At 49.6% G+C, this 24,958-nt stretch overlaps 1 protein-coding gene across 2 annotated transcripts in view; it reads right to left on the reverse strand.

Moving 5' to 3' along the window:
* STAU1 (staufen double-stranded RNA binding protein 1) overlaps nt 1-24,958 on the reverse strand; it is a 1,155,286-nt gene that overhangs the window by 838,930 nt on the left and 291,398 nt on the right. For both annotated transcript variants that reach the window (XM_069651277.1, XM_069651276.1), the window contains one exon: nt 21,646-21,784. In XM_069651277.1, coding sequence (XP_069507378.1) covers nt 21,646-21,784 — 139 coding nt within the window. The remainder of the gene's footprint in view (nt 1-21,645; nt 21,785-24,958) is intronic.

Genomic DNA, 24,958 nt, shown 5'->3' on the forward strand with positions numbered 1-24,958 from the left:
TGAACGGGAAACAAACCTGTCCAGCCTTTCCATACAGTTCTCAAACTTTTCTCTAGTCCAGACCGAGGACCTACACTGGTCTAGAGGTGGAAAAAGGTCCCGATCGTGTTCATCCATCGACAAGAGTCGAGATTTTCGTCTTGTCGTCGAAAATAGCCTTTCTTAGCCCTCAGAGAACTCCTCCTGAGGTACCGACAGAGGTGAGACGTCTCTGTGCTTCTCTTTCGACTTATGGGTGGGTTCCGGTACCCCCCCTTAGGCCATCCTTGGACCTCGGCGGATCCTTGGGCCTTTCCGTGGGCCTCGCCGCATCCCCGCGTTACCGCATCCGAGAATCGGCGGCAACAATCCTAGCTAAGCTGTCAGCGACGTCGTCCGCGGTCGGGAGGCGCGTAGCTTCAGCCTGCTATTGCAAGAGGGTCCTCTTCGTCAGTGCCGGGTCCTTGTCCTCAGCGGCTGCCTTTTTCGGCGGTGGCGGGGCCTTCTCTTCTGCGACCGCCTTCTTCGGCGGAACAAGAACCCCATCCTCGCCAGATGCCTTCTTGCGATGCGTCTCGACGGAACCTGGTATATTAGGGGTAGCGCCCTTTGTTTTCGATGGCCCGGTCGCAAGGCGTATTTGCGGCTGTGGGGAGGGCTGCCGATCCCGACGGTCGGCAAGTGCCACCGGAGCTTCCGGTGTACCCGCTGGCACTGAAGTCTTCTTCGACCTGGCCGAAGATTGACTTGGGGTTGTGTGCTTTGTGCTGTGTACACGTTCGTCTTTGTCGCCAGGGTGTGACTTCCCCATAGGAGTGCCTAAGCTGTGCCTAGAGGGGCCGGGGACAGACGATGCAGAACGCAAGAGTTCCGTCGAAAGGTCAACAACCTCCGGTATCGGAGGTATGATCGTCACTCTCGCCGTCACATTCGGTGGCTGCGGCAGCAGGAGAAAATTCGGTCTTCGACATACCGTAGGACGCCCACCGCTTGACTCTACGCTAAGTCTTATGACGGAGGAGCTTACAAGCCGCGCATCCTTCTTCCTTGTGATCGAGGGGAAAGCACCGGTTACACCGTCTGTGCCTATCTTTCCAAGGGAATTTGCTCCTACAATTAGGGCAAAACCTAAATGGAGTCCTCTCCATAGCTGCGGATGGGTAGAGTGACGAAGACCGAAAGGGAAAGAGGAAGAAAAGGGAAAGGCATTCTCATTTTGTATAGAAATGTCCACCCCGACCCCACTCTCCCTACTGTATAGGCCGGCGGAAGGCCCAGCCACGTGGTAGGCAGTGCCGACTGGATCACCGTCCGTGGTGTTCTTGAAGGTCTTCGGCGGAGGTCTGTAACATCCGTCGAAATAAGGGACGGATAGGGTGATATGGATATTTATATAATTATTCGACCAAAGGTTGATGGACAATAAGCAAGTATCTGACAAGCTCTGCATCAAGGCATCCAGTATGCTGGGCGGAAAAAAACAATCTGAGGGACCTGGATGCGTGAGGGATCCTGGGTACACTACACGTCACGTAGGGATAGTGTTACAGGCACACCCATGTCGACGTCCCCTTTTGATTCTCGAAAGACAAGATGCAAAACTCTGCGGTTACCACTGGATGTCGAACCATATGCACAGCATGTGATTCTAAGCAGATTAACAAACATCAGAAATGGGATACATTACTCACCCTAATCGTATTTCTGACACTTGTATCTGCTTAGATTCACATGCTGTGCATAGGCCAACATGTAGTGGAAGCTGCAGAGTATTCCAGTTGTGGATTTCGAAACTCGAAAAGGGACGTCCATAGGGCGTGCCAGTAATACTATCCCTAGTGTGACGTCCAATGTACCCATTATCCCGCACGCGTTGAGGTCCCTCAGATTGTTATTTTTCTGCCATGAGGTAGCGTGAGGTGTAGCATGAGTACAGTTGTATCCAAGCAGATACGTATTAGGCAAGCTCATAAGCATCCATGCGCCTTCTCTCCGAGCATACAAGCATCAGAAATACTTTTACGTTGAGTAATGTATCCCTTCTGAGGCTTGTGGAATCTGCTTAGATCACATTCTGTGCATAGATTAGGGAGCAGTGTTAGAAGGAGGTGGGATGTGAGAAGGTTCATGAGGGAATAAATGTCTTAGAACCGCTTGTCCCACTTGTGTATCTGTCTTGGAATGAGTGTCAATGCAGTAGCGCTGAGTGAAAGTATGCATTGAGCTCCATGTAGCTGCTTTGCAAATACTGTCTAAGGGGACATTTGCAATAAAATCCAGGGTGGCGCCTGTACCTCTTGTGGAGTGAGCCCTGGGAGTAAAAGGCAGCGTCTTATTTGATAGGGAATAGCACAGTTGGATACATCAGACTATCCACCTAGAGATGGCATTCTTTGAAATGTGGTCACCTTCTCTGCCTGGCGCTATGGAGACAAACAATTGATCTGTTTTCTTAGCAGTCTGGTCTTGTCTACATAATAGAGGACGGCCCTCCACACATCTAGCGTGTAGAGCTTTACCTGAGCTGTTGGGTTCCTGGAAGAAAGCCAGTAGCTCAATTGACTGGTTTACGTAAAATTTGGAGATAAATTTAGGGGGAAAACCTAGGGTAAGTACGTAAAACCAGCTTGTCTTTGTGTACAAAAAAGAAAGGATCCTGCACTGACAATGCTTGTATTTCACTCTAATTATGGAAGTGATAGCTACTAAGAAGGCAGTCTTGTAAGTCAAGTGTTTTAGATTAGACTTGTGCATTTGCTCGAAGGGGGGTCCCATGAGCTTAGCGAGTACCACGTTGAACCCCAATCCTGGCGGTGGGTTAGAAATAGGAGGGTCGAGTCTCTTTACTCGTTCCATGAATACCTTGATGACAGGTACTTTTCACCATGAAACCTTATTATGGGAAGTGGTGTAGGCTGATAAAGCCGCCAGGTGTAGCTTCAGGGAGTTGAATCTAGCAAATTAAGCATATAAGTTAGAATGTGGGAAGGAGTACAGTCTATGGGGTTGATCTGTTTAGACTGGCACCAAATCACGACTCTTCTCCATTTGTCAAAGTAACAGTGTCTCGTATTTGGTTTTCTTGATTCTTTAAAGATATCCATGCATCTCTGTGGCAAGTAAAGATGTCCCAACTGACTTCAGGAGCCATGCTGCCAAGTTAATTGAGTGAGGTTGCAGGTGCACTGTTAGTCCCTCGTATTGTACGGGCACGGGAGTTTGATGGGACCGCACATCGCCAGTTTGCGCAGATGTGGATACCTTGGTTGTCTTGCCCACATAGGAGCAACTAGGATAAGCGTCAACAGTTCCTTGTGGATCTTGTTCACCACCTTCCTCATGAGAGGTGTTGAGGGGGGGGGGGGGGGGGGGAGCGTAAGCAAATTTCCCTGACCAGTTCATCCATAAGGCGTTCCCCCTTGGAGCCTAGCTGGGGGAACCTTGACACGAAGTCTGGGCATTGACTGTTTTCGCTTGTAGCAAATAAGTTTATTGTGGCTTCGCGGCCCAAAGTGACGGAGCGAGGGGAAGGCCTGGAGGGGAGACCCCTCGGCCGCGGCCTCGCAAGTGAAGGCGCTGCCCGGCGGGGCGGGAGACTCCCACCGGAGTGTCGAGTCCCCACAGATAGCCCACCGCTCACCCCCGCGGGGGGGCACGAGGACAGGGGTGAACGTCCGCGACCCGCTCCGGGACTCGGACCGCCCCACCCCCTGGCGAAGGCGCACAGGAGGACGGAAACATCGCGAGGCGCCGGGCCTGGGCTCCCGGAGCGGGAGGGCCCCGTAGCTGGCCCCCCATATCCCCCGGTGAGGGGAACTGGTGGCGGTGGGGCGGGCCGGGGGCGGAGCCCTCCACTCATCAGAGACAAATCCTGGGCAGCCCCGCGACCGCGGCCCCCGCACCCTGAGCTGTCCCAGCGGACGCCATGGAGAGCTCGCCCAGGGCCATTGCAGCGCTGCTGGGCCAGAGACGCTGCGGCACCCGAGGAGGGAGAGCGGCCCCCCTCACCCCCCTGCGAAGGGTCCTCGGGACTATCAAGGCCCGCGGCCAGGGGAAGGACAGACAACAGCAGCAGAGATCCGGTGGGCTTCCATTCCACGACCCGCACCCGCGGGCCCACCTCCCTCCCAAGAAACTGAGGAGCAGCTCTGCCCCGCTAACCTAGAAGAATCATCCGTCGTTCGCTTTCGGCAGGTGGAGGCCCCCGCGCTAGCTCGCAGGGCGTGTGCCCGCCTGCAGTCTGCCAGGACTTAGCTGACCAAGGAGATAGACCCGGGTGTGTGGCCCCCACCCGGACCTGGTGGGGCGTGTGCCCGCCCGAAGGTCTCCTCCCACCTAACGGGCTCATCTGCGGATCCTATTCCGGTCTCCGCCATTTGCTCCCGGGGGGCAATCTCTTAGGCCCCGGGCCAGTGGTGGCCAGTGAAGCAGTTACACGAAATGCCCGAATGAACTGGCGGGAGACCTTGCAAACCTTTCATTACGAGGGGGCCGGAGACAACATAGAGGTCCCTATACACTTCGGGAACATGGCCCATTCGGAAGCCCCAACGCAATCTTCAACAGCTATGGAGAGGGGCTTTGCATCCATACTCCAGGAGATCCGGGATATGCTATCTGATATAGCGCAGAAACTGGAAAAAATTGACCACAGGGTGGATAAGGTGGAAGACAGGCTTTTATAGGTCGAGACCAATCAGTCGACTTCAGCTACTCAGGAGGTGCAAATGGGTATGCGACTGCCCGCCCTGGAAAAAGAGGGACGAGGAGAGGGCCAGACAGATGGACGACTATGAAAATAGGGAGAGGAGGAATAATCTTAGATTTTTCGGGATCCCCGAGGCGGAGGGAGAAACGGAGAGAGACTTATTCTGTGCGGTGCGAGACATAATCACCCTCCTGTTCGCCGAAGAGATGACCACGGAGCTAACATTTCACCGGGTGCACAGAGCGGGCGGAAGGATGGGGGGGGCCCCCGTTCGGTCCTCGCGCAATTTCACTATTACACAGACAAGACAAAGGTCCTGGAGGAGGCAAGGAAAGCGGGAGTGATTACCTACAACAACGCAGAGATCTCAATTTTTCAAGACCTCTCCGCCTACACCTTGGAGAAGCGAAGAATGTGCCGCCCCCTAACGCAACTATTGAAGGATAAAGGCGTGCGTTACAGATGGGGGTACCCATTCTCCTTGACTTTCGAATATATGGGCCAACGGGCGACACTAATCACAGAAGAAGATATCAAGGGGGCTATTCAGGACTACGTGACGAGCCAACCCTCAGGAGAGGTCCGGTGGGCCCGGCGGCGATCGGGGAGGGGGCCTCGGGCCGCCCGGGGACCAGGAGAAGGAAAACCAGCTCGAGGAAATACAGAAAGCTGAACACCCCACCATCTGTGAGGGAGGGGGAGCGCAATGACTGAGGACTGACGATCGGGGTGACCCGTCCATTTGAGGGGCGGGATCCGACGCAATGAAGGTTCGGATGAATAAAAAGATTCCCCCTGAACAGCAAGTAAGGTGGGGGCGACGGAGGGGAAGAAACAGAGGGTGGGGAGTGGAGGGGGGGCTCACAATAACAGGCTTTGAAATGTGTGCCTGGCCGGGAAGGGCAGTCTGGTGGTCTGGCCTAATGCCAGGAATGGCGGAACTAATTGGCTGGACGCCAGGTAGGGGGAAGGGGGTTATGGAGTTAGTTGGGGGTTTTCTGTTGGGGAAGGGTTTGGGGAAAAGTTGGGGAAAGGTCCAAATAATGTCCAAACGGTGAGACAAGAGGAGCGAGAAGGGAGTAGTGATGCTAAGATGGTGTCCAATAGATCAGAAGACCTAGACTATGGCCGATTGCCAACTGGCCTGGGAGTGGGCACCCTGAACGTACAGGGCTTAAACACCCCCACCAAGAGGTCCCTGGTTTGCAGAGAATTCAGGAGGGCAAAGTTGGACCTGCTGTTTCTGCAAGAGACACACTGGGCGCAGGGGAAGGAACCCAAAATGAGAGGGGGTGGAATAGGAGAGGTTTTCCATGCATCCCACAAAGGGAAGAAAAGAGGGGTGGCCATCCTGGTCGCCAGGGGCGTCCGCTTCAATAGCGAAGCCACTCTGCAGGACCCCGAGGGCTGTTATTTGTTGGTGAGGGGCTCCTTACAAGGCTTCCCCCCTGACCCTGGCAGTGGAGTACGGCCCAAATAATGGCCCAGCCCAATTTTGGGAAGAGGTAAGGGAGAGACTCAAGCTATTTGTACAAGGGATCCTCCTTAATCGCCTACCTAGTGAGGGTTTTCAACTCCGTGCTAGAGGGGGACACTCTCCCCGAATCCATGATGGGGGCCATAATTGCGGTGCTACCCAAAGAGGGGAAGGACCCCGCAGAATGTGCCTCCCACCGCCCCATATCGTTGCTAAACATCGATGTTAAGATCCTGGCCAAGGTGGTGGGGAAGCAGATGGAGGGAATAATGCCAAAACTAGTCCATGGGGATCAGGTGGGCTTCATCAGGGGGAGGCAGGGGTCAGATAACATACGTAAAACCATAGACCTATTCTACTTCGCCCAACAGTCGGAGCTCAAGGCAAGTGTCCTCTCCTTAGACTCGGAGAAAGCGTTCGACAGGGTCGAATGGCGGTACATGGAACTCCTCCTAAGGAAGATGGGCTTCGGGACCCACATCATGAGCTGGGTAACTGCCCTCTACAGAGCACCCACGGCTAGGGTCCAAGTGAATGGGGAGTTGACCGATACTTTCCCCCTCTCATGAGGGACGAGGCAGGGGTGCCCACTTTCCCCTCTGATATACGTCCTCACGATAGAAGCTTTAGCTATAGCGATTAGAGCACATAAGGGGATTAGAAGAGGGGAGGTGGAATTTAAACTCTCCCTATTTGCAGATGACATCCTGGTCTATCTGTTAGACCCTGGCACCTCGCTCCCCCCTTTGTTGGACCTGGTGGCTGAGTTTGGAAGCTTCTCTGGCCTGAAAGTCAACGCCTCGAAGTCAATCCTGCTCCCTATGAGGTCCCAGGACCCGGTGCTAGACCCCCTAGATAGACTTCACGGGATTGCAATGGGTTAGGCAGCAATACGATACCTGGGTGTTCTCCCCACACGGGACCTAACTAAATTGGCCACCACCAACTATGACCCCCATAATGGCAGGGATCACATCTGACCTGAGGAGGTGGGGTAGGATGATCCTTTCTTAGTATGGCAGGATGACGGCCATTAAGATGAACATATTGCCACGGCTTCTATACCTCTTCACAGCCCTTCCAACCAATGTCCCAGAGCAGACTTTTAGAGTTCTACGGAACACAATTCGGGACTTTATATGGCAGGGGAAAACCCTGAGGACAGGGAAGGCCACCCTGACGTTGCCAAGGGAGGAGGGGGATTTGGGTTGCCGGACTTCCACTTGTATTTCTGTCCCGGCCAGCTGCGGGTCCTCCTGGAACACATGAAAGAAGGAATGGGGACATACTGGTCATACCTGGAGGATATGGACACTCACCCCCTGAAAGTCTGCAACCTCTTGTGGGCTCCACGTAAAGCAATCCCGAGCCATCTGAAAACCCACCCGACCTTGGGGGTTATGATATGATATATGATATGATAAGGCATTTGTAACGCGCCTATACACAAGTGTTTCAATGTCTCTGGGACATTTGGAAAGAAGGGCCACAGACGGTGTACCTCACTACATGGCTGTCCCCGATGCCTCCCTCTGGGGCCACCCCCTCAATCTGGGTACTAAAGGGTTTAGGTACTCCCAAGCCTGGTCGAACAAGGGAATGGAATGGGCAGGGCAGATGTTCAGGGAGGGCGAATTCCTGCCTTACGAGGAACTAAGGGACGCACTCAGCCAGGGATCCCTATACATCTTTGAGTATCTCTGCCTAAAGGGCATTCTATGCGATCAGTCATGGGGTCCCAACCTGAGCAGACAGTTAACTCCTTTTGAGAAGCTCAAACATGGCGACCTTGAGGAAGGGGGCGGTATCTTGCATGTATAAAATCCTTAACACGTATGACCTCCAGGGAAGGAGAAGCTTCCGCAAGTTCTGGAATGAACTGGCGGGAGAGGAGATTTCAGAGGACTCCTGGTCCAGAATATTCAAAATTGCCTTTCACGGGAACCTATTCACCTCGGACATGGAGCACAACTTCAAGGTTTTGCAGGGGTGGCATAGAGACCCATTGAAACTATCTAAGATGCTCCCGGCGGTGTCCCCTATGTGCCTGAGGGTGTGCGGACAGGCTGGCTCCAGGAGCCATATGTGATGGCACTGTCCGAAAACCCAAGAGTTCTGGGGGTTAGTGAGGGGCTGGATGGTGGATGTGGGAGACAATGTTGCGGGCGGGTAGAGTAGCTCTCGCACAAAAATGGAAAATCTTGGCGCCCCCTTCCAAGGAAGATTGGATGAAAAAGGTGAAAAAAATGTTTGTGATGGACAAATTGACTGCCATGGTAAACAATGACACTGGCTCGTTCCTCACGAACTGGTACGGAGTGCAACAATCCTGGGGATGGGAGGTCCATTGAATCCTGGGTGGGGACCCTGGACTGAACGGGGCGAATCTGACTGGGAGATGTGCTAAAAAGGACTGGGGGGCCCATGACCCGGGAAAGGCGGCTTCAAGCCTATCGGAGTTACGGGCACTAGCCGCATCACATCCTAAGAGATGGAGAGAACGTTAAAAATCTCCCGGGACAACAGATTAGGTTTGGACATGAGGTTGGGGGGGTGGCTACAAGTTGGGGTGGTGGGGTAGGGGGGGGGATTTGGGAACGTTTGATAATTTTTTGCAAAACGTGAATAAAAATTAAAGTTTAAAAAAAAAAAGTGTCAAAGGTTTCCATAGGGAAACGCTAGGTTAAAGTGAGCTAGGTTCCCCAGCCTGACGGGGAATATTCACAGCATGTGAATCCATGAAATATCCAATGCTTGAGAAGTAATATTCAATTACAAGTGCTTTTGAGATCAGTGAAACACAGATTGAGATAAGCCGTTAACTCTGGTAACTTATTTTTGACAGTTAGAACCATAGACTCTAGGTTAGATAGCACAGGGAAAGTAAAACCCAATGTTACACTTTAATGTTATTCTAGGTAGGCAACAACCTAATACAGACTTATTCTGGACAGGCAAGTCGGGGCAAGCAAGACCCAGTTGGGGGACACTCATACAATTATCCTCAAAGGACTAATCTGGTGAAACCAACACTTTACTTTTGGGAAGAGGCACAACCTAATCACAGGAGAGTAATATACTGTCACATCTACTTTCTATTAGACTGGCAAAACAGTTTCTAAGGAAGAAAAGATGCTAACCATACTTTTGAGAATAGTGCATCACACAAGGTAAGTGAGAACTTTTGTAACTGTTCACTCATAGAGTTACAGTTACCAACCAACCCTTTACAAGTCAGTAACTTTTAAACACTTATGTTCATTTCTAGGCAAAAGTCCCAATCAGTTAAAAGTCTTTACCTTATTCATGAAGCATGAGTGTTCTCAGTGGCAGAAGGGGGGTCACTAGGACTAGTGACCAACAGGCAGCATCAGAATAGGTTCTTTAGTAGCAAAGGTCAGAGTTCCTTAGGAAAACTGGGCAAACAGGTGAGAACTTTAGAGTTAAAAGAGGGTCCCGGGCCTTCGCAGAAAAGACCCTAGCAGGATTCTAGCAGTGGGACTGGGTGCACTGGATGAGAGGCCTCCCCATCACAGAAAACACCCCACAACTACACAGAAATCCTAACAGACTTAAGGCAAGTACATAGCCAAGCCAACACAGTACCTCAGCATTGAAGATTTTGCAGCAGGACTACTTCAGGATCTACAGGCAAAAACCCAGTCAGTGGACTCCTTGTCGTTGTGTCTGAAAACAGGACCTCAGAAGGAACTTTGCAGCAGGGATCGATGAAGGCTCTAGGAAAGGTTTCCCTTGCGGCTGAATGCGGTTCTGCAGATTTTGCACCTTTTCAAGGAGCACTGAAGAAGACAGAAAAACGTGGTTAAATTCTCGTCGTTACAAAGGTCCAGCACTCGGTTGAGGGGACTTTTCGGACTCGATTCGTGTCTCTGTAGATCCACCAGGATGCCGACGAAGTTTCAGCGAGATTCAGAAGAGACTGCACCCACAGTGGCTAGAGATCCCAGGGTATTGCAACAATGCAAGGTCGTAGCAACGCGTGGGATGGCCCAAAATGCAGGTCTTCTTGAGTCTAGTGGGTCTCACCCAGATCTGGGTCAGGGTCGTCATTTTCAGAGTCCCCAGGTCGATTGGAAGGAAGGGCTACAGAAGGCTCCGGTTACACAGCAGGCTTTCCGGTCCCTGGAAATCGTTTCAGCCACTTTTCCTGATCATCCTCTATGGTTTCGGTTCCAGTGGTCGACTTCTCTTCAGCTCCCAGGTTCGCAGTATTCATCAGGAACTACAGCACAACCTCTGCATTCTCTCCCCGCATTTTACAAGAAGGGGCAGTCTGGTTGTCCAATCAGGACAGCCAAGCCCCCACTGGGATTTGTCCCCATTCAAGCAAGGCGGAAGACAAAGGGCTGTGGAGTTTTGGACTCCTCCCTCACTTCCTGCTCTCACAGACAGACTGGAGCCTGGGCGGGGAGTCCAGGGGACTCCCACCGAAGATAAAAAATCACACAAAGGAATTTCCCGCCCTGGATGTCAGGGGAAGGAACAAGAACTGACAAACACTAAAATGGCAAAAAAAGAAGACAGGGGCCATTTTGGTAAAATGAGCACCCTCAGGTGCCTGTACTGCAGCTGTGAACGCAGCCCGCAGTAAAGGTGCAGCAAATTAATACAAGGCATCACTGCCACCAGCCATTGAAGGTAAGCTTGTCCCTGTAAGAGAATTGTTACAGTTTTAATGTGAAAGGGGATACACTGCATCTCCCCAGCACGCCACATAAGGTGGGGTGTGCTGGCTTCAGAGAATAAAATATAAAAAAGCGATCCAAAGATCCTTTCTACCCTTGGGAAGAACAAGTTACTTACCAACTGGTAACATTCTTTCGACTGGATGTTCCTCCAACGTATTCCACATCTTTGACATGTAATGTCCACAGCTGTGTACTTTGGAAACTTTTTCGGCAGAGGGCGTCTTGCGTCGCTGGGTCGATGTCCGTTGAAGGCCTCCGTTGAGGGCGACGTCACCGGATGTTATAAATAGGACGCACAGCGCCCGTAGCCTCAGTTTATATTTTTCCTCCATAACATGTGACATACACATATCCAATGCCTGCTTGACTGCACATAGCCTTGCGGAAACGTAAGCTGCAATCGCATAGGAAATTCTCCAGGCTGGGAGGGCGATGTGGAATACGTTGGAGGAACATCCAGTCGAAAGAACGTTACCAGTTGGTAACTTGTTCTTTGAATGGATTGTGTCCTACAACGTATTCCACATCTTTAACAGACTCCCAAAGCAGTACCAGAACATGGAGGAGGGAAAAGAATTTGGAGTACCCAATCAGATGGCAGAATAAAGAACCGCCTTACCAAAGGCCATATCTTGACCGTGGAGTGTATCCAGGGAGTAATGTTTAACAAGGGTGTGGATAGAAGCCCATGTGGCTGCATCACAAATATTCCTAATAGGAACTCCCCGCTGCAGGGCTGTGGAAGTAGTCACGCCCCTAGTGGAATGAGCTTGCAACCCTTCCTGAGGGTCCTTGCCCGCCAATCGGTAAGATTCAGTAATGGTGAGGATAATTCACCTGGACAAGGTCCGTTTGGTAACAGCCTGGCCCAATCAGTGTTCAGCATACCCCACAAAGAGTTGATGTCCACTCTGACCCTGGACATCCTAGAAATGTAAAAGCTCAAAGCTCTCAGACAGAAATAGGGATACTACAAGAGACACACCTTCTCCCTAAATATGAAAAGCGGTTGGCATATCGAGCTTTCCCGCAGCAATACTTTGCATCGAGCGGGGAGAAAAAGAGAGGGGTGGCCATACTAATAGGTAGGGCCCTAGCTTTCCAAAAAACCCAACTCTGTAGAGATAAAGAGGGTCGCTATCTGGGGTTGAAGGGGCTGATCAAGGGTAGAGTGTACACAATCCTGGCCATTTATGCCCCTAATGAAGGCCAAGATATGTACATAACAAACCTACTGAGCAAATTGGGCAGCTGGTGTGAGGGCCAACTAATTGTTGGCGGAGACTTCAACTGTGTGATGGACCCAGCCCTCGATAAAACGCTTCCCCCCCCACAAATGCAGATCAAAGAAATAGACAGGCGCTGGGTCGATTCTTTAGGGAAATGGGAGTCATCGAGACCTGGCGGTTCTTCCGAGGTGACAGCAGGGAGTATACCCACTATTCGGCTGTGCATTTGGGTTACTCTAGAATAGATATGATCCTTGTCTCTACTACATTAGTCACATAAATAACAGGGGTTGAAATTGGGGTGGAATATCACTCAGACCATGCGCCAGTGATAGTGGGAGTAACCTGGCGAGAGGGAGAACACAAAAGCAAACCACCCTGGAGACTAAATGAAGTTCTATTGAGAGACACAGGGCTTAGGGCACATATCGACCTCCATAAATAATTAAAGAAAATGACAATGGGAAAACTGGTTGGGAGACAATTAGGGATGCAGGGAAGGCAGTGATTAGAGGTGAATTCATGTCACAGGCAGCTGCCTACTACCGAGAATGAGCAATTGTAACCCATCGATTGAAAACGGAAGTGAAAAATGCGGAAATACAACATAAAGAGTGCCGCTCAAGGAGATCCCTGCGGGCACTTCGGAAGATCAGAGCTCAGCTCGAGCACCATACAGCTGACCAAATGGCCCAGTCATTGCTCCGCACGAAGCAGTCCCACTACACCCATGGGGGCAAGGCAAATCGATTTTTAGCGGCAAAATTGAGGAAACGTAAAGCCCGCAATTAAATAGTGCAACTGAAAGATGAATTTGGGAATCCGCACACAGCAGAGCCAGACAAAATAAAGATCATGAAACAGTTCCATGAGACACTCTTAAGCAGCAAAAAGCTTGCCCCTACACAGCAAATCGCCTATATAAATTCTCTACCTCTACCCCAAATAACAGAACAAGATAGAATCAGCCTGGGAAGCCTGATCGTGGCGCAAGAAGTCAACGATGCCATCTCGGCCTTGCCACCAAACAAAACTCCGGGCCCTGATGGCCTCACCAACGGGTATTATAAAACCTTCAGTACCCAATTACTTGGCCCATTGACAAAATTATTTAACACTATCAGAGAAGAAGGAAAAGTGACTACCGATATGGAAAAGTGGAAAAGTCCACAACTATACTGCCTTTGAAGCCCGGAAGAGACCCCTGCGACTGTGCAAGCTACCGCCCTATAACACTATTGAACACTGATGCAAAGATTTATGCGAAAATACTAGCTACACGATTGATGAAAGTACTCCCATATATAATACAAGACGATCAAGCAGGCTTTATTACGGACCGTCACACACAGGATAACATCAGAAGGTCAATAAATGTTATAGATGCTGGACGTAGGACGCAGCAAGAGTTTGCAGTGGCAGCTCTGGATGCCTCCAGGGCGTTTGATAGTATGGACTGGAACTATCTGTCGCTAATCCTGGAGCGCTTCGGTTGTGGTCCAGAGTTCACCAAAATGGTGCTAGCTAACTACCAATCCCCATCGACTACTCATGATCAACGGCCAGAAAACGGACCCGGTAAAAGTTAAAGAGGCACGAGACAGGGGTGCCCCCTCTCCCCGCTATTATTTGCAATGGCGATGGAACCTTGTGCCACGCTGTTCAGATTAGAAGACAACATCAAAGGCGTGACCTTGGGTTCTGAAACTCTCAAAATCGCATGATATGCAGATGACATTATCCTTTACATGGGCGACCCGGGTAACACCATGCCCAATGCGATGGCTAGATTAGAGGAATTCAGGCAGGTTTCCGGGTTCTCGATAAATTTCCCCAAATCAGAGGCAATGAACATCACGGCGCAGAGGGCAACGATAGAAAGGCTAGAGCAATCACACCCATTGACATGGGTAAAAGACTCCCTCGAGTACCTGGGAATACGACTTACCACGGAACCAAGCCAACTATTCCAGGCAAACATCGCTCCCTTATGGAAGCAATTACAAGGCGATATGCTCAAATGGGAATCCCAGGAACTATCGTGGTTCGCCCGCATCGCAGCAGTTAAAATGACCATTCTCCCACCTCTCCTTTATGTGGTAAACTCAATCCCGGTGCCTATCCAGTCAACCAAGATCAAAGAACTGCAAAATGCAATCCTTAAATTCATATGGCAGGGGAAAGGCCTAGAATCCAGAAGGGTATCTTAATGCGACCCCCACTTCTGGGTGGCCTTGGAGTACCAGACGTGGCTAGATACGTATTAGCAGGACATCTAGCTCCTATGCTGCGCTGGGCCAAAGTCGAGCATCACAAAGGATGGTGTAGAATAGAACAATCAGTCACGACGATCCCTCTGATCTCACTCCTGGGTCTGAAAGCTGAACATAATGGAAGTGGGGGTGCCCTCCTGGAATCCACAAAGGAGTCACTGCAGAGCTGGGATATAGCTAGGAAACAGAAACGCATCCCACTAGGTCTGGGTCCATATTCACCTATACTACATAACCCGGACTTCACCCCGGGCCTGCAGTGCAAAGACTGGGAAGGATGGAAAGGTGCGGAGACCCTGACATTGGCAGAGTTGTAAAGAGAGCACCCCAATGCTTTTTACAGAATGCCAGCAGAAGTTTGGCATCGGGGAAAGGGAGCGGTTCAGGTATATGCAAATAGCACATTGGATAACTCATCCGTTGGTGAAAAGGGTGGGAACACGAACTCCGTCTGGCTTAGAACTAACTTTGCAGGAGGGTGAGACCCCAAAAGGAATCACCAGACTCTACAAACTCCTCTCAAAGTCCCAAACGCAAACCGCCCCCCATATCAAATGAACTGGATAAGCAACCTGCAAGAATCCCTGATGGAAGAAGAATGGTGCAAAATATGGTCACGGGCGCATGGTGTCTCCAGGTGCACAACGATAAAAGAATCCGCCTACAAAATGTGTCTTAGGTGGTATATGCCTCCACACCGTTTGCATAAAATCACCAAGACCTATTCGCCATACTGTTGGAGAAATTGTGGAGAGAGAGGAGACTTAATTCATATGTGGTGGACATGCCCCAAGGCAGTGGTCTATTGGAAGGAGATTCTGAGCCACATTAAGGACATCACCGGTGTCGCACTCCCGTGGTCCCCGAAAACTATCCTATTAGGTGTACCGATAGATGGCAAATACGCAATGTCAGGGGCGACAGCTACTCTAATCACTCACTTGCTATCGGCGGCTAGGATGACCTTAGCGCAAAACTGGAAAAATGAGGAAGGCCCAATAGTGGCATGGTGGTGGGTCAATATCTGGGGAGTAATGGCCATGGAGAATATATGTGCACTTACCGCCAGAAAATACCAAAAATTCCTGATGACCTGGACTCCATTCCATGAGTATGCGAGTGACAGAGAAGCCCACTTTTTCAAGCCCCGGCTTCTCAGGAGCATCCATGTCATATAAGTGCCATCAACAGTAAGGAGGGAAAAACACAGGACTACCGTTACCCGGAGCTTTCACATATATTGATCTCTGTTAAGTTTAATAATATTCTGAGGTGTTAGTTAAAGCAGGGAGGGGGGTGGGGAGGATAGCGGGGAAAAGAGGGTTGGGAATTGTAAATGAAAAATGAGAACACTCAAAGGCCAAGAGACCTTGGTTATTGTTGGACAACATCAGAATGAGACGGAGGCTGAATAAGAACGTTAATTTACGATTTCTGAATGTTTAAGATATATGTATGCCTTTGTTCCAAAAATAAAGGGTTTTAAAAAAAAGCTCAAAGCTCTTCTAGGGTCCAACCTATGGAGACGCTCCTCTTCCTTACCAAGATGAGGAGGAGGATAGAAAGAAGGAAGAACCACTTTCTGGCTTAAATGAAATTCAGACACTAATTTAAGTAGAAAGGAAGGACGTGCCCTCAGTACAACCCTATCCTTATGGAACACAGTAAAGGGCATCTTAGATGAAAGTGCCTGCAATTCACTCACTCTGCGAGCGAAGTAACCTCAACCAAGAACACTGTCTTGAAAGACAATAGTCTCAAAGGACAAGAGTGCAAAAGTTCAAATGGAACACCCATCAGGAATTTCAAGACCAAATTCAGATCCCAAACCGGCACTTGGAATGGGGACGGCGGGAACACATTTGTGAGCCCTTTAAGGAATTGGGAAACCAAAGGAATCTTAAAGTAAGAACATTCTTCAGACGAGCGCATTAAGATCGACAGCGCCGCCAGGTAACCCTTAATGGTACCTACTTGAAGGCCCCTGTGGGCCAAAGAAAGAAAGACAGAACCACGGGAATGGAACACTGAAAAGGATCAACATTTTGACCTCTGCACCAGTCGCAAAACTTACGCCAACGTACAGGGATTTGGTTGCTGGCCACCTGGCCGAAAGCAACACCTCCATCACGTCATCCGAGAGGTCCCAATCCTTATACCTCAACCTTTCAGATACCAAGCGTGAAGGTTGAGAGTCTTGACCTCTGGATGGAGAACACGACACGATCGGGCCACCCCTTCCCCCCCCCCCCCTCGCGAGAGCAGATGCTCTCGTTGGGGAAGACGGCATGGAGGGCAGATGGACATTTCTAGAAGGTCCGGGTACCACGCTCGCCTGGCCCAATCCGGAGCAATGAGGATCATGTGGGATCCGAACCTCCATAACCTCCTTAACACTTGAGGAATGACGGGGACCGGAGGAAAGGCGTACTCAAGTGGGAATGACCAATCCACCACAAATTCGTCTCCTAAGTCCGCCCTCGGAAGAAATTCCCTTGAGCAGAATCTCTCGCACTTCCGGTTGGCACTGGTGGCGAAGAGATCCACTTGTGGGGTTCCCCAAAGGGCGAAGATTTCCAGAATTACTTCCTGAGCCAACTCCCACTCGTGAGAGATTGTGCTCTGCCTGCTCAGAGCATCCGCCACCGCATTGTCCTCTCCGGCCAGATGAACTGCTGAGAGTAAAATTCCCTGCTGGATTGCCCAGAACCAGAGCTGCATTGCCTCCATGCACAACGGGAGTGACCCTAGCCCCCCCTTTTCTGTTTAGGTAATATGCATGGCCACTGAGTTGTCCGTCATGATCAGGACACTCTTCCCCCCGCACAGACGGCAGCAAGGCCTTCAGGGACAACCTGATGGCCCTCAACTAACAGGTTGATGTGGAGTTTGCACTCCGACGGATACCAATGACCTCTGGCGGTCAAATCGTCGGTATGAGCTCCCCATCTTGTGAGGTAAGCGTCTGTCACTACCGTCACCTCTGGCCACGGTTGCCAAAACAGTTCCCCCTTCATCAGGTTCCCCTCATTGGCCCACCACAGAAGATCCTGGGAGACCGAGAGTGGAATCTGAACGGGATCCGACATCTTGCCTGAGAATTGTGACCACTGCATCTTGTGGACCCATTGCAGGGATCTCATCCTCAGCCTGGCCTCTGGCACCAGGAAAATGCAGGATGCTATAAGGCCGAGCAACCTTAAGAATTCGAAAGCCGGGAGACGCTGGGCATGTTGAAACTTGTCCACCATCTGTACAATGTGATGAGCCCTCACCTTGGGAGGCGAGCACTTCCAAAGACGTGTCCAACACAGCCCCGATGTACTGGAGCTGTTTGGAAGGTGTCAGATGCGACTTCTTGAAATTGAGTGAAAAGCCCAGCTTGTGGAGGGAGCGGCAGGGGAGACAGATGATCCAGAGCTTGCTCGGGAGAACGTGCTCGGATCAGCCAGTTGTCCAGGTAGGGGCAGACGTGAATCCCCCCTCGCCGAGATACGCTGCCACCACCACCATGAGCTTGGTGAAGACCCTTGTGGCGGAGGTCAATCCGAAATGGCAGGACCCGAAACTGAAAGTGTGAGCTGCCAGCCGCAAACCTCAAGTACTTTCTGTGCTTTGGATGAATCGGCACATTAAAGTAAGCATTCTGGAGGTCCAGAGACACCAACCAATCCTGGAGAGGAAGGGCCTGCAGGACTTGAGAAAGAGTGACCATCTTGAACTTGTCCTTCCTGAGAAGTTTGTTCAACCAACGCAAGTCCAAGATGGGTCTCAATCCCCCATCCTTTTTTGGAATAAAAAAATATGGGGAATACCATCCAGTGTTCCTCTCTGCTATGGGCACCAGTTCTATAGCACCTTTCCCCCGCAGGGTCAGGATTTCTTGCACAAGGAGCGGATATGGAAGCTTAAAAGAGATTCACTGGTGGATTGTCATGAGGCCTCTTTAGAAAGGGAAGGGAAGGAGGTAGCTGTGGGCTATGGTATCCAGAACCCACGCATCCGAAGTAATAGCTCGCCATTCTTCGAGATGCAGAGACAGTCTGCCCCCAAACGGCCAACCATGGAACATGGCCTCATGACTGTTTTGGAGCGGCTGTGGTAGCGCCTGAAGGCAAAGAGGCAGCTGCCTGAGCGCCTTTGGCACCCCTATTTCCCAGACCACCACAGGCACTTTTTCGTTGGCCCCTTTGACTGGCGGCTCCTCTCGTCCTACCAAAAGAGGAGTAGTAACAAACGGAACCTCCCCTGCACTGTTGTCCCCAAGGACGAAAAGGGGGAGGTTGACGACAGCTGCGCTAAAGATTTAGCCGCAGCTTTGGAGGTCTGCAACCTCTCAAGGCTCTCGTCAGCCTTGCTGCCAAACAAATGCGCACCATCAAAGGGCATGTTCAAAAGACAGGCTTGCACATCTGGAGCAAAACCCGACTTCCGCAACCACGTAAACCTGCGTATAACGGTGCTCGCAGCCATGGACCGGCTAACACTGTTGGCCGTGTCCAAACCAGACTGAAGGGATTCACACATGGCATCCTTGCCATCCTGAATGAGAGCAAGGAACCCATCCCTTTCTTTCCCTTCGGGAATATGCTCAGCCGCTAGAGGAACAATTCCACAGAGTGTGAGAAAATCTTGCTAAGGCACAAGTGGAGTTTGTTGACTTCAGCACCATACGCCCCGCAGAAAACACCTTGAGTGCTCAACCATCGAAGCGTTTGTCGTCCCAATCAGGAGGGATGGTAGGGTACGCCGTCTGCCTCAAGGTGGCCGTAGCCGCCTGAACCACCAAACTCTTGGGAGTGGTATGAGTGGATAGGTAGCTGGGGTCGCTACTGGAAGGGCAGTAATTTTTAGTTAACGATTTGTTAACTGCCAGAAGAGATTCCGGCACCTGCCAAGCAGCTGCCACCCTTTTTTGCAAGGTCAAATGAAAAAGGTAACACCTGGTCAGAGGACGGACCTTGATCCAAAATATCCGTTAAGTCATCCTGAATAAAAGCTTCAGGAGGACTGGACCAACCAAGATACTGAGTGACCATAGCCATCAGTCTCCTGTAGGACATCTCAGCATGAGCCCCGGGCTCAGGCCTGCCAAACTCCACCTCAAGAGAAGTGTCCAAGCCACTGGCATAATGAAGAGATTGCCTTAATTCTTCCAATTGACTGTCCCCGGAAAACACAGGAGCCACATCAGGCTCAAGAGGGTCAAAATCTAAATCTGACCTATCCTCATTGATGTCATCCAGAGGGAGAAAAAACTCCTGCCTCGGGACAGAAGAGGGTCTGGAATCCTTAACAGGCCTCACAGACTTGGAAGTAGCCTTCCTTGGAGGATCCACAGTACCAGGGACCTCCATCGGCAAATTCCGGCTAAAAGGCCCTGAAGGCGACGAGGGCGCCAATGGTTTTGTGGTCGACAACGGCGCCAAGGGCTGGTGCGAAGGCAAAGCTTCGATGTCCGTATCCGACGGACACGGCGCCGACGGAGTTGACGCCGACCTCTAGTTCTTACCAGGCATCTGCGGTCTCGCTGGGGACGAGGATCGAGACCTGGAAGCACGTCTCTTGCTACCATCCTGAGCCTTGTCCGAATGGGACATCGAAGGTTCTCAATGAGAATTGCGCCGAGGACCCGAGCCCAAAGGCGCACGAGCCACGGATAGAGACCGTTCTTTGCCATCTTCTTCCGAAGGCACGGACAGAACTGTGCCCTGGGATAAAATCACCAGCATCTGCTTCCTGAAGGCAGCCCATTCCTCCGGAGTTTGAGGACTTAGTTGGACAAGCCACTTTCCTCGCGGCTCCATCCTCCGAGGAGGACGGGGAAAGCAACCGGTGACAGCGCTTCCTGGAATGCCGAGACGAGGACGACGCATGACAGGAACCACTCCGGGACCGAGATCCCTGGGACTCCTTCCGGCACGAAGAGTCGCCCCTCGAATCGTCGGTGGACATCCCCTTAGAAGTTTTACGGGACTTACCAGGTTTAGAACCCCCATCTACCTGGAACTTCCCCCTTATGCTCCTGCAAGGCCTTAGCAGTCAGCAACTGGCATTTGGAACAGTCTGTGTCATGACTCGCCTAGGCACCACAAACAAATGCGATGCAGGTTAGGTAATCAACATCTTAGACTTGCAGTCCTGGTAATTCTTGAAGCCAGACCGCGGAGTCGGAGGGGTCGAAGAAGACATTCACGAGCAATGCACGAGGCGCGCCGAGTCTCCGAAGCAAACACGTTTGTGGAAAAAAACGAAACTGAGGCTACGGACGCCGTGCGTCCTATTTATAACATTCAGTGACTTCGCCTTGACGGAGGCCTTCAAGGGACATCGACACGACGCCATCGACGCAGTGTGCCCTCTGCCAAAAAAGTTTCCCAAGTACACAGCTGTGGACATTACATGTCAAAGATGTGGGATACGTTGGAGGACAATCCATTTGAACCAGCAACAACAGGCACTTATTGCCAATAAGTTGTTTAAGAGGATAACTTTTAAAAGACACTGGAGAGTCAAAAAAATGACACCCATAAAAAGAGTTAAAGATTCTGAGAGTGTGGAAAAAGGTCCCCACGCAATGAGGTATTAAGGAAAAATATCCTACTAATAAAGCAAAAGGTTCTGGGGTTGACTCAGGTCAGGAAGATTTACCAGATCTGTGAAAATCTTACCTAACACGGTCATAATATCACTAATAGACTTGACAAACTTGGTGGACACCCTGTGCACACATTACTGGTTTTGTCCTCTCGAAGCCTTCACAAGAGGCCTTCAGAAAAACCTCTGTAGCCTTGTTTTCTTGTTAGGATAGCCTGAAGGTTGAGCAGACTGTACTCCACAATCATTCAAATAGGGCCATCTTGTGGCACCCTAAACTGGAGCAGTTTATGATACTCTCAGGGATATGGTCGGTATTTGGATATCTAATGAGGCCAGTGAGAAAGCCATTTAGGAAAGAGAAAATAACCAGGACAATATAGGAATAGCATGTAGTAACAAACATATGGTAGATTAAGGTAGAAGTAATAAGGTAGATTTGAAAGAAAAAACAAACTGTTGTGTTCCCCAGACATACATTTCCAGTTATGCAAAATAAGCATCTTCCAACTTTCGTCTAGAGAACATAGAACTCACCTTTTTAACAGCACATTACAGTGATATGATTATATATATTCAACACAACTTCTGTTTTAAAAACACATTTGGAACGTGCACACTACGATTTAAACATCTTGCTTGCATCCCTGTTTAATGTTTAGAATGTACATACCGTGGAGGATAAGCACCACCTCTCATATTGTAGTTGTAGGTGGATCTCATCCCTGTATATGGATCAACAGGTTTATATAATGGTTTCTTTCCAAGCTTCATGCAAAGTGCATTAAGTTCAACTGTGGGGGTTACACTGTCTGCAAAGAAAACCACCATTTACACTAGTGTCATATTGAGGATATTGAAATATCAAACAAGGAGCAACATAGTAAAAAGAGTGCCAAAACCTTTTTCTCTTAGCTGTGATTTTCTTCTACAGATTGAATTACTTCTCTACTGGCCAAACACAACTGGCAACTAGGAATGCTACCTCTGGTTTACTCTGAAAGAAGTGCAAAGGTTAACATAGCTTAGAGGTCTGTGTTTCCATTAACAGTTAATGAATAGTACCAGTACTTAAATCAATGTAAAATAATCCAACATGTTTGAAAATCCTTCAGGTGCCTAGTTATTCCCACATGGGCTCATAACATCCTTCATGATCTTCACTTTGTACCTTCGACACTAGGGTACAAGTAAAAGCATTTAGGACTCACAACGTACTGCACTCCAACCTTCAAGAAGTATGCTGGAGCCACAGGTACCACTAGCTGAATCACTTTAATAAAGAATACCAGATTATTAGGAAAGATGTTCTTTTTGCAACATTCACCCCATAGTTCACTATAGAGCCCCATCCGTTTGCTCTGTTTTCAGCTTCACTTCATCACGTTATGGTGAAACTGATCAGTCCTTCAGTCTATCAGTACTGTGAAATTTGGTTTCCTTTTTTTAAATTCTTGTATTTTTAACATTGCACACAGTTTCTTACAACACAGTGCATGGGGGATACTTTCGTATTACCTAAGCTTTTACACAGAGGATTTTTGGTTACTTTTATATGTGCCTAAAGACAAACTGGTGGCATCAGTTAAATTATTACTGTTTTTTGCATTCTTTTTTCTTTTCTTTTTTGTGTGCACATTTGCATTTACCGCATATGGCTACGAAAAGCGTCTGGTGCCCTAAAATGGCTGTGCCAGAAGATTTGTGTTTTGTCCTTCTTGCTGCACTCTCGTCAGGAAAATACTTATAAGGTCATGCACAAACCCAGAAAGAGGGGGGTAGGGGGGTTGTGTGTCTGTGTGTGTATTTTGGTTCGCTTCATTTATTGCATCCAACTTACTTACCCGTGTTGGTCGATTAAATTATCTGATGTTTATTAAGTAAACCTATTGGTGATTGTATACATTTCCATTATATTGTGTTGTGTAATACTACTTGCTCGATTCATCGGACAGCATGTTCAAAAGGCCTAAAATAAAAGACTATTTTTAATGATGGACTGTCTACATTTAATTGTGTGCCATACTGTGTGGACACATCGACTGCCCCTGACCCCACTCATACTCTCCTGGAACTAAGCCTTGACCGCTCTACACACCATCATGACTGGGTTTTGGCTAACCTCTCAGCGCTACCTATTCATTATAAGTAGGTGGCCTCCTAAAATCTGTGCATCAGGACAAATTCTAGATATCCAACCTCACAAGGATAGAAGTAGCAACAGGAGAAAGACTGACCAGCTACTGCCACCCAGTTACTTTAGCTCCAACAGTCAATGGTGCAACTTAACCAGTAGAAGACATACATTACTCTCCGTAATCTTATTTCTGGTGCTTGCATCTGCTTAAATTCACATACTGTGCATATAGTCTGACATCTAGTGCTATTCCCGGTGTATTGCATCTTTCTTTTGAAGATCGAAAAGGGACGTCAACATGGGCGTGACTAACACTATCCCTACGTGAGGTGTAGTGTACCCAAAAATCATTCATGTGTTAAGGTCCCACCAGTTATTTTTGTTCTGCCGTGAGGGAGCCTTACAGAATGCGTGAGTGAGTACAGAAGAAACAGCGCCACGATGCCTAGAGGCTGATGCACGCTCTATAAATGCTAATATATAAAGTTGTAAGATGTCTATGTTCCTTCTAACTCCAAGAGGGGAGGAAGGATGTGGGCACATGTAAATCTAAGCAGAAACAAGAACTAGAAATATGATTACAGTGAGTAATGTCATTTTATTTTTTATTTAGAACGCGCAAGTGGTTTCTAAGTGTGGGACCAGGATTCAAACCTGTGTTGCGCCGCATGTTCTTGCTTCCAAGACAAACTCGTTGCCCCCGAGCTATCCTACCTCCCCGTCTTCTGATGCTTGTGAATCTGCTTAGAATCACATGCTATGCATAGACTAGCATTAAGGAGAATTTTAATTTCTGTGCCAATTCCCTTTAACCTTAGAGACCCCCAGCTCTTTTACTGGACTTCAGGCTTTTTAAATTTGACTCCTGAGTGAGTGGGACTTTTCCCCCACTCCCTCATGTGTTCTTCTGACTAGGAATTTTGGTTTCTTACTGTTTAATGGAGTCTGGTAAACACCATAGGCATCTGCTTTTTGCATGGTGACAGCACCTTGCGTGCAGTGCCACTGAAGTTCCTTGGACTTCTGTTAATGTTGAAATACATTCTCTTGGGTGAACTACTGTTCCCAAGAGTAGTAATATGATTTCAGTCTTACTTACCTTCTCTTTTGTGGGTCCAGCATACACCACCCTATGTGGAGTGCTGGGGGGTCACATAGTAACACTGTATCCCACTTTTTGTTACACTTACTTGAACGGCTGGTGGCAGAGGTGTCTTTTTTATACAACCTTTGTGCTATGTATCTGCAGCCAGATTTCTCAGCTGCAGTACAGCACCCAAGGGTGACAATGTTTCCAAAAAGACCCCCATCTTCTTCTTTCGCCTTTTCCCGTCAGTTAGTTCCTTCTGGGCTTTTACTGTTTGAACCAGGTTTGAGTCCTTTGTGCATTTTGTCTTTGGCGGGCTTCAGCTGTGAAGCATGCCCAGGTTCCAGTGTGTCTGGAAAGGCAGGAAGGGAGGGAGGGTCTCTAAGCTTCCCTGTCCTTTGTCTCTAGGTGTGCCCAAGTGAAACCAGTTCTGAATGGCAGGCTTGTTGTCCGGGAGGACATCTACCCTGCTGGGTGATTGACAGCCCTAGGGCTGTGAATGAACAGGAACTTGCTTAAAAGCCGAGGTTTTTGGGACTAGAGGCAGAGTCGACCACTGGAGGACAACATACGACAAAGATGTGAAGAGACACCAGCAGCACCCTCCTGGACCGCAACGTGCCGGATCAAGGTCTGCAGCTGTGCTGACCTCGTTTTCATTTCGACTGGGAAGACCCGCTGAGGCCCGCCAAAGGCAAGACAAACTAAGGGCTCAAATCTGTCTCAACGCACACAGTAAGCCCCAAGAAAGACCTTGCAAAC

This window comes from Ambystoma mexicanum, chromosome 3p (assembly GCF_040938575.1).
Source record: "Ambystoma mexicanum isolate Mex_15411 chromosome 3p, UKY_AmexF1_1, whole genome shotgun sequence".
Taxonomy (NCBI): domain Eukaryota; kingdom Metazoa; phylum Chordata; class Amphibia; order Caudata; family Ambystomatidae; genus Ambystoma; species Ambystoma mexicanum.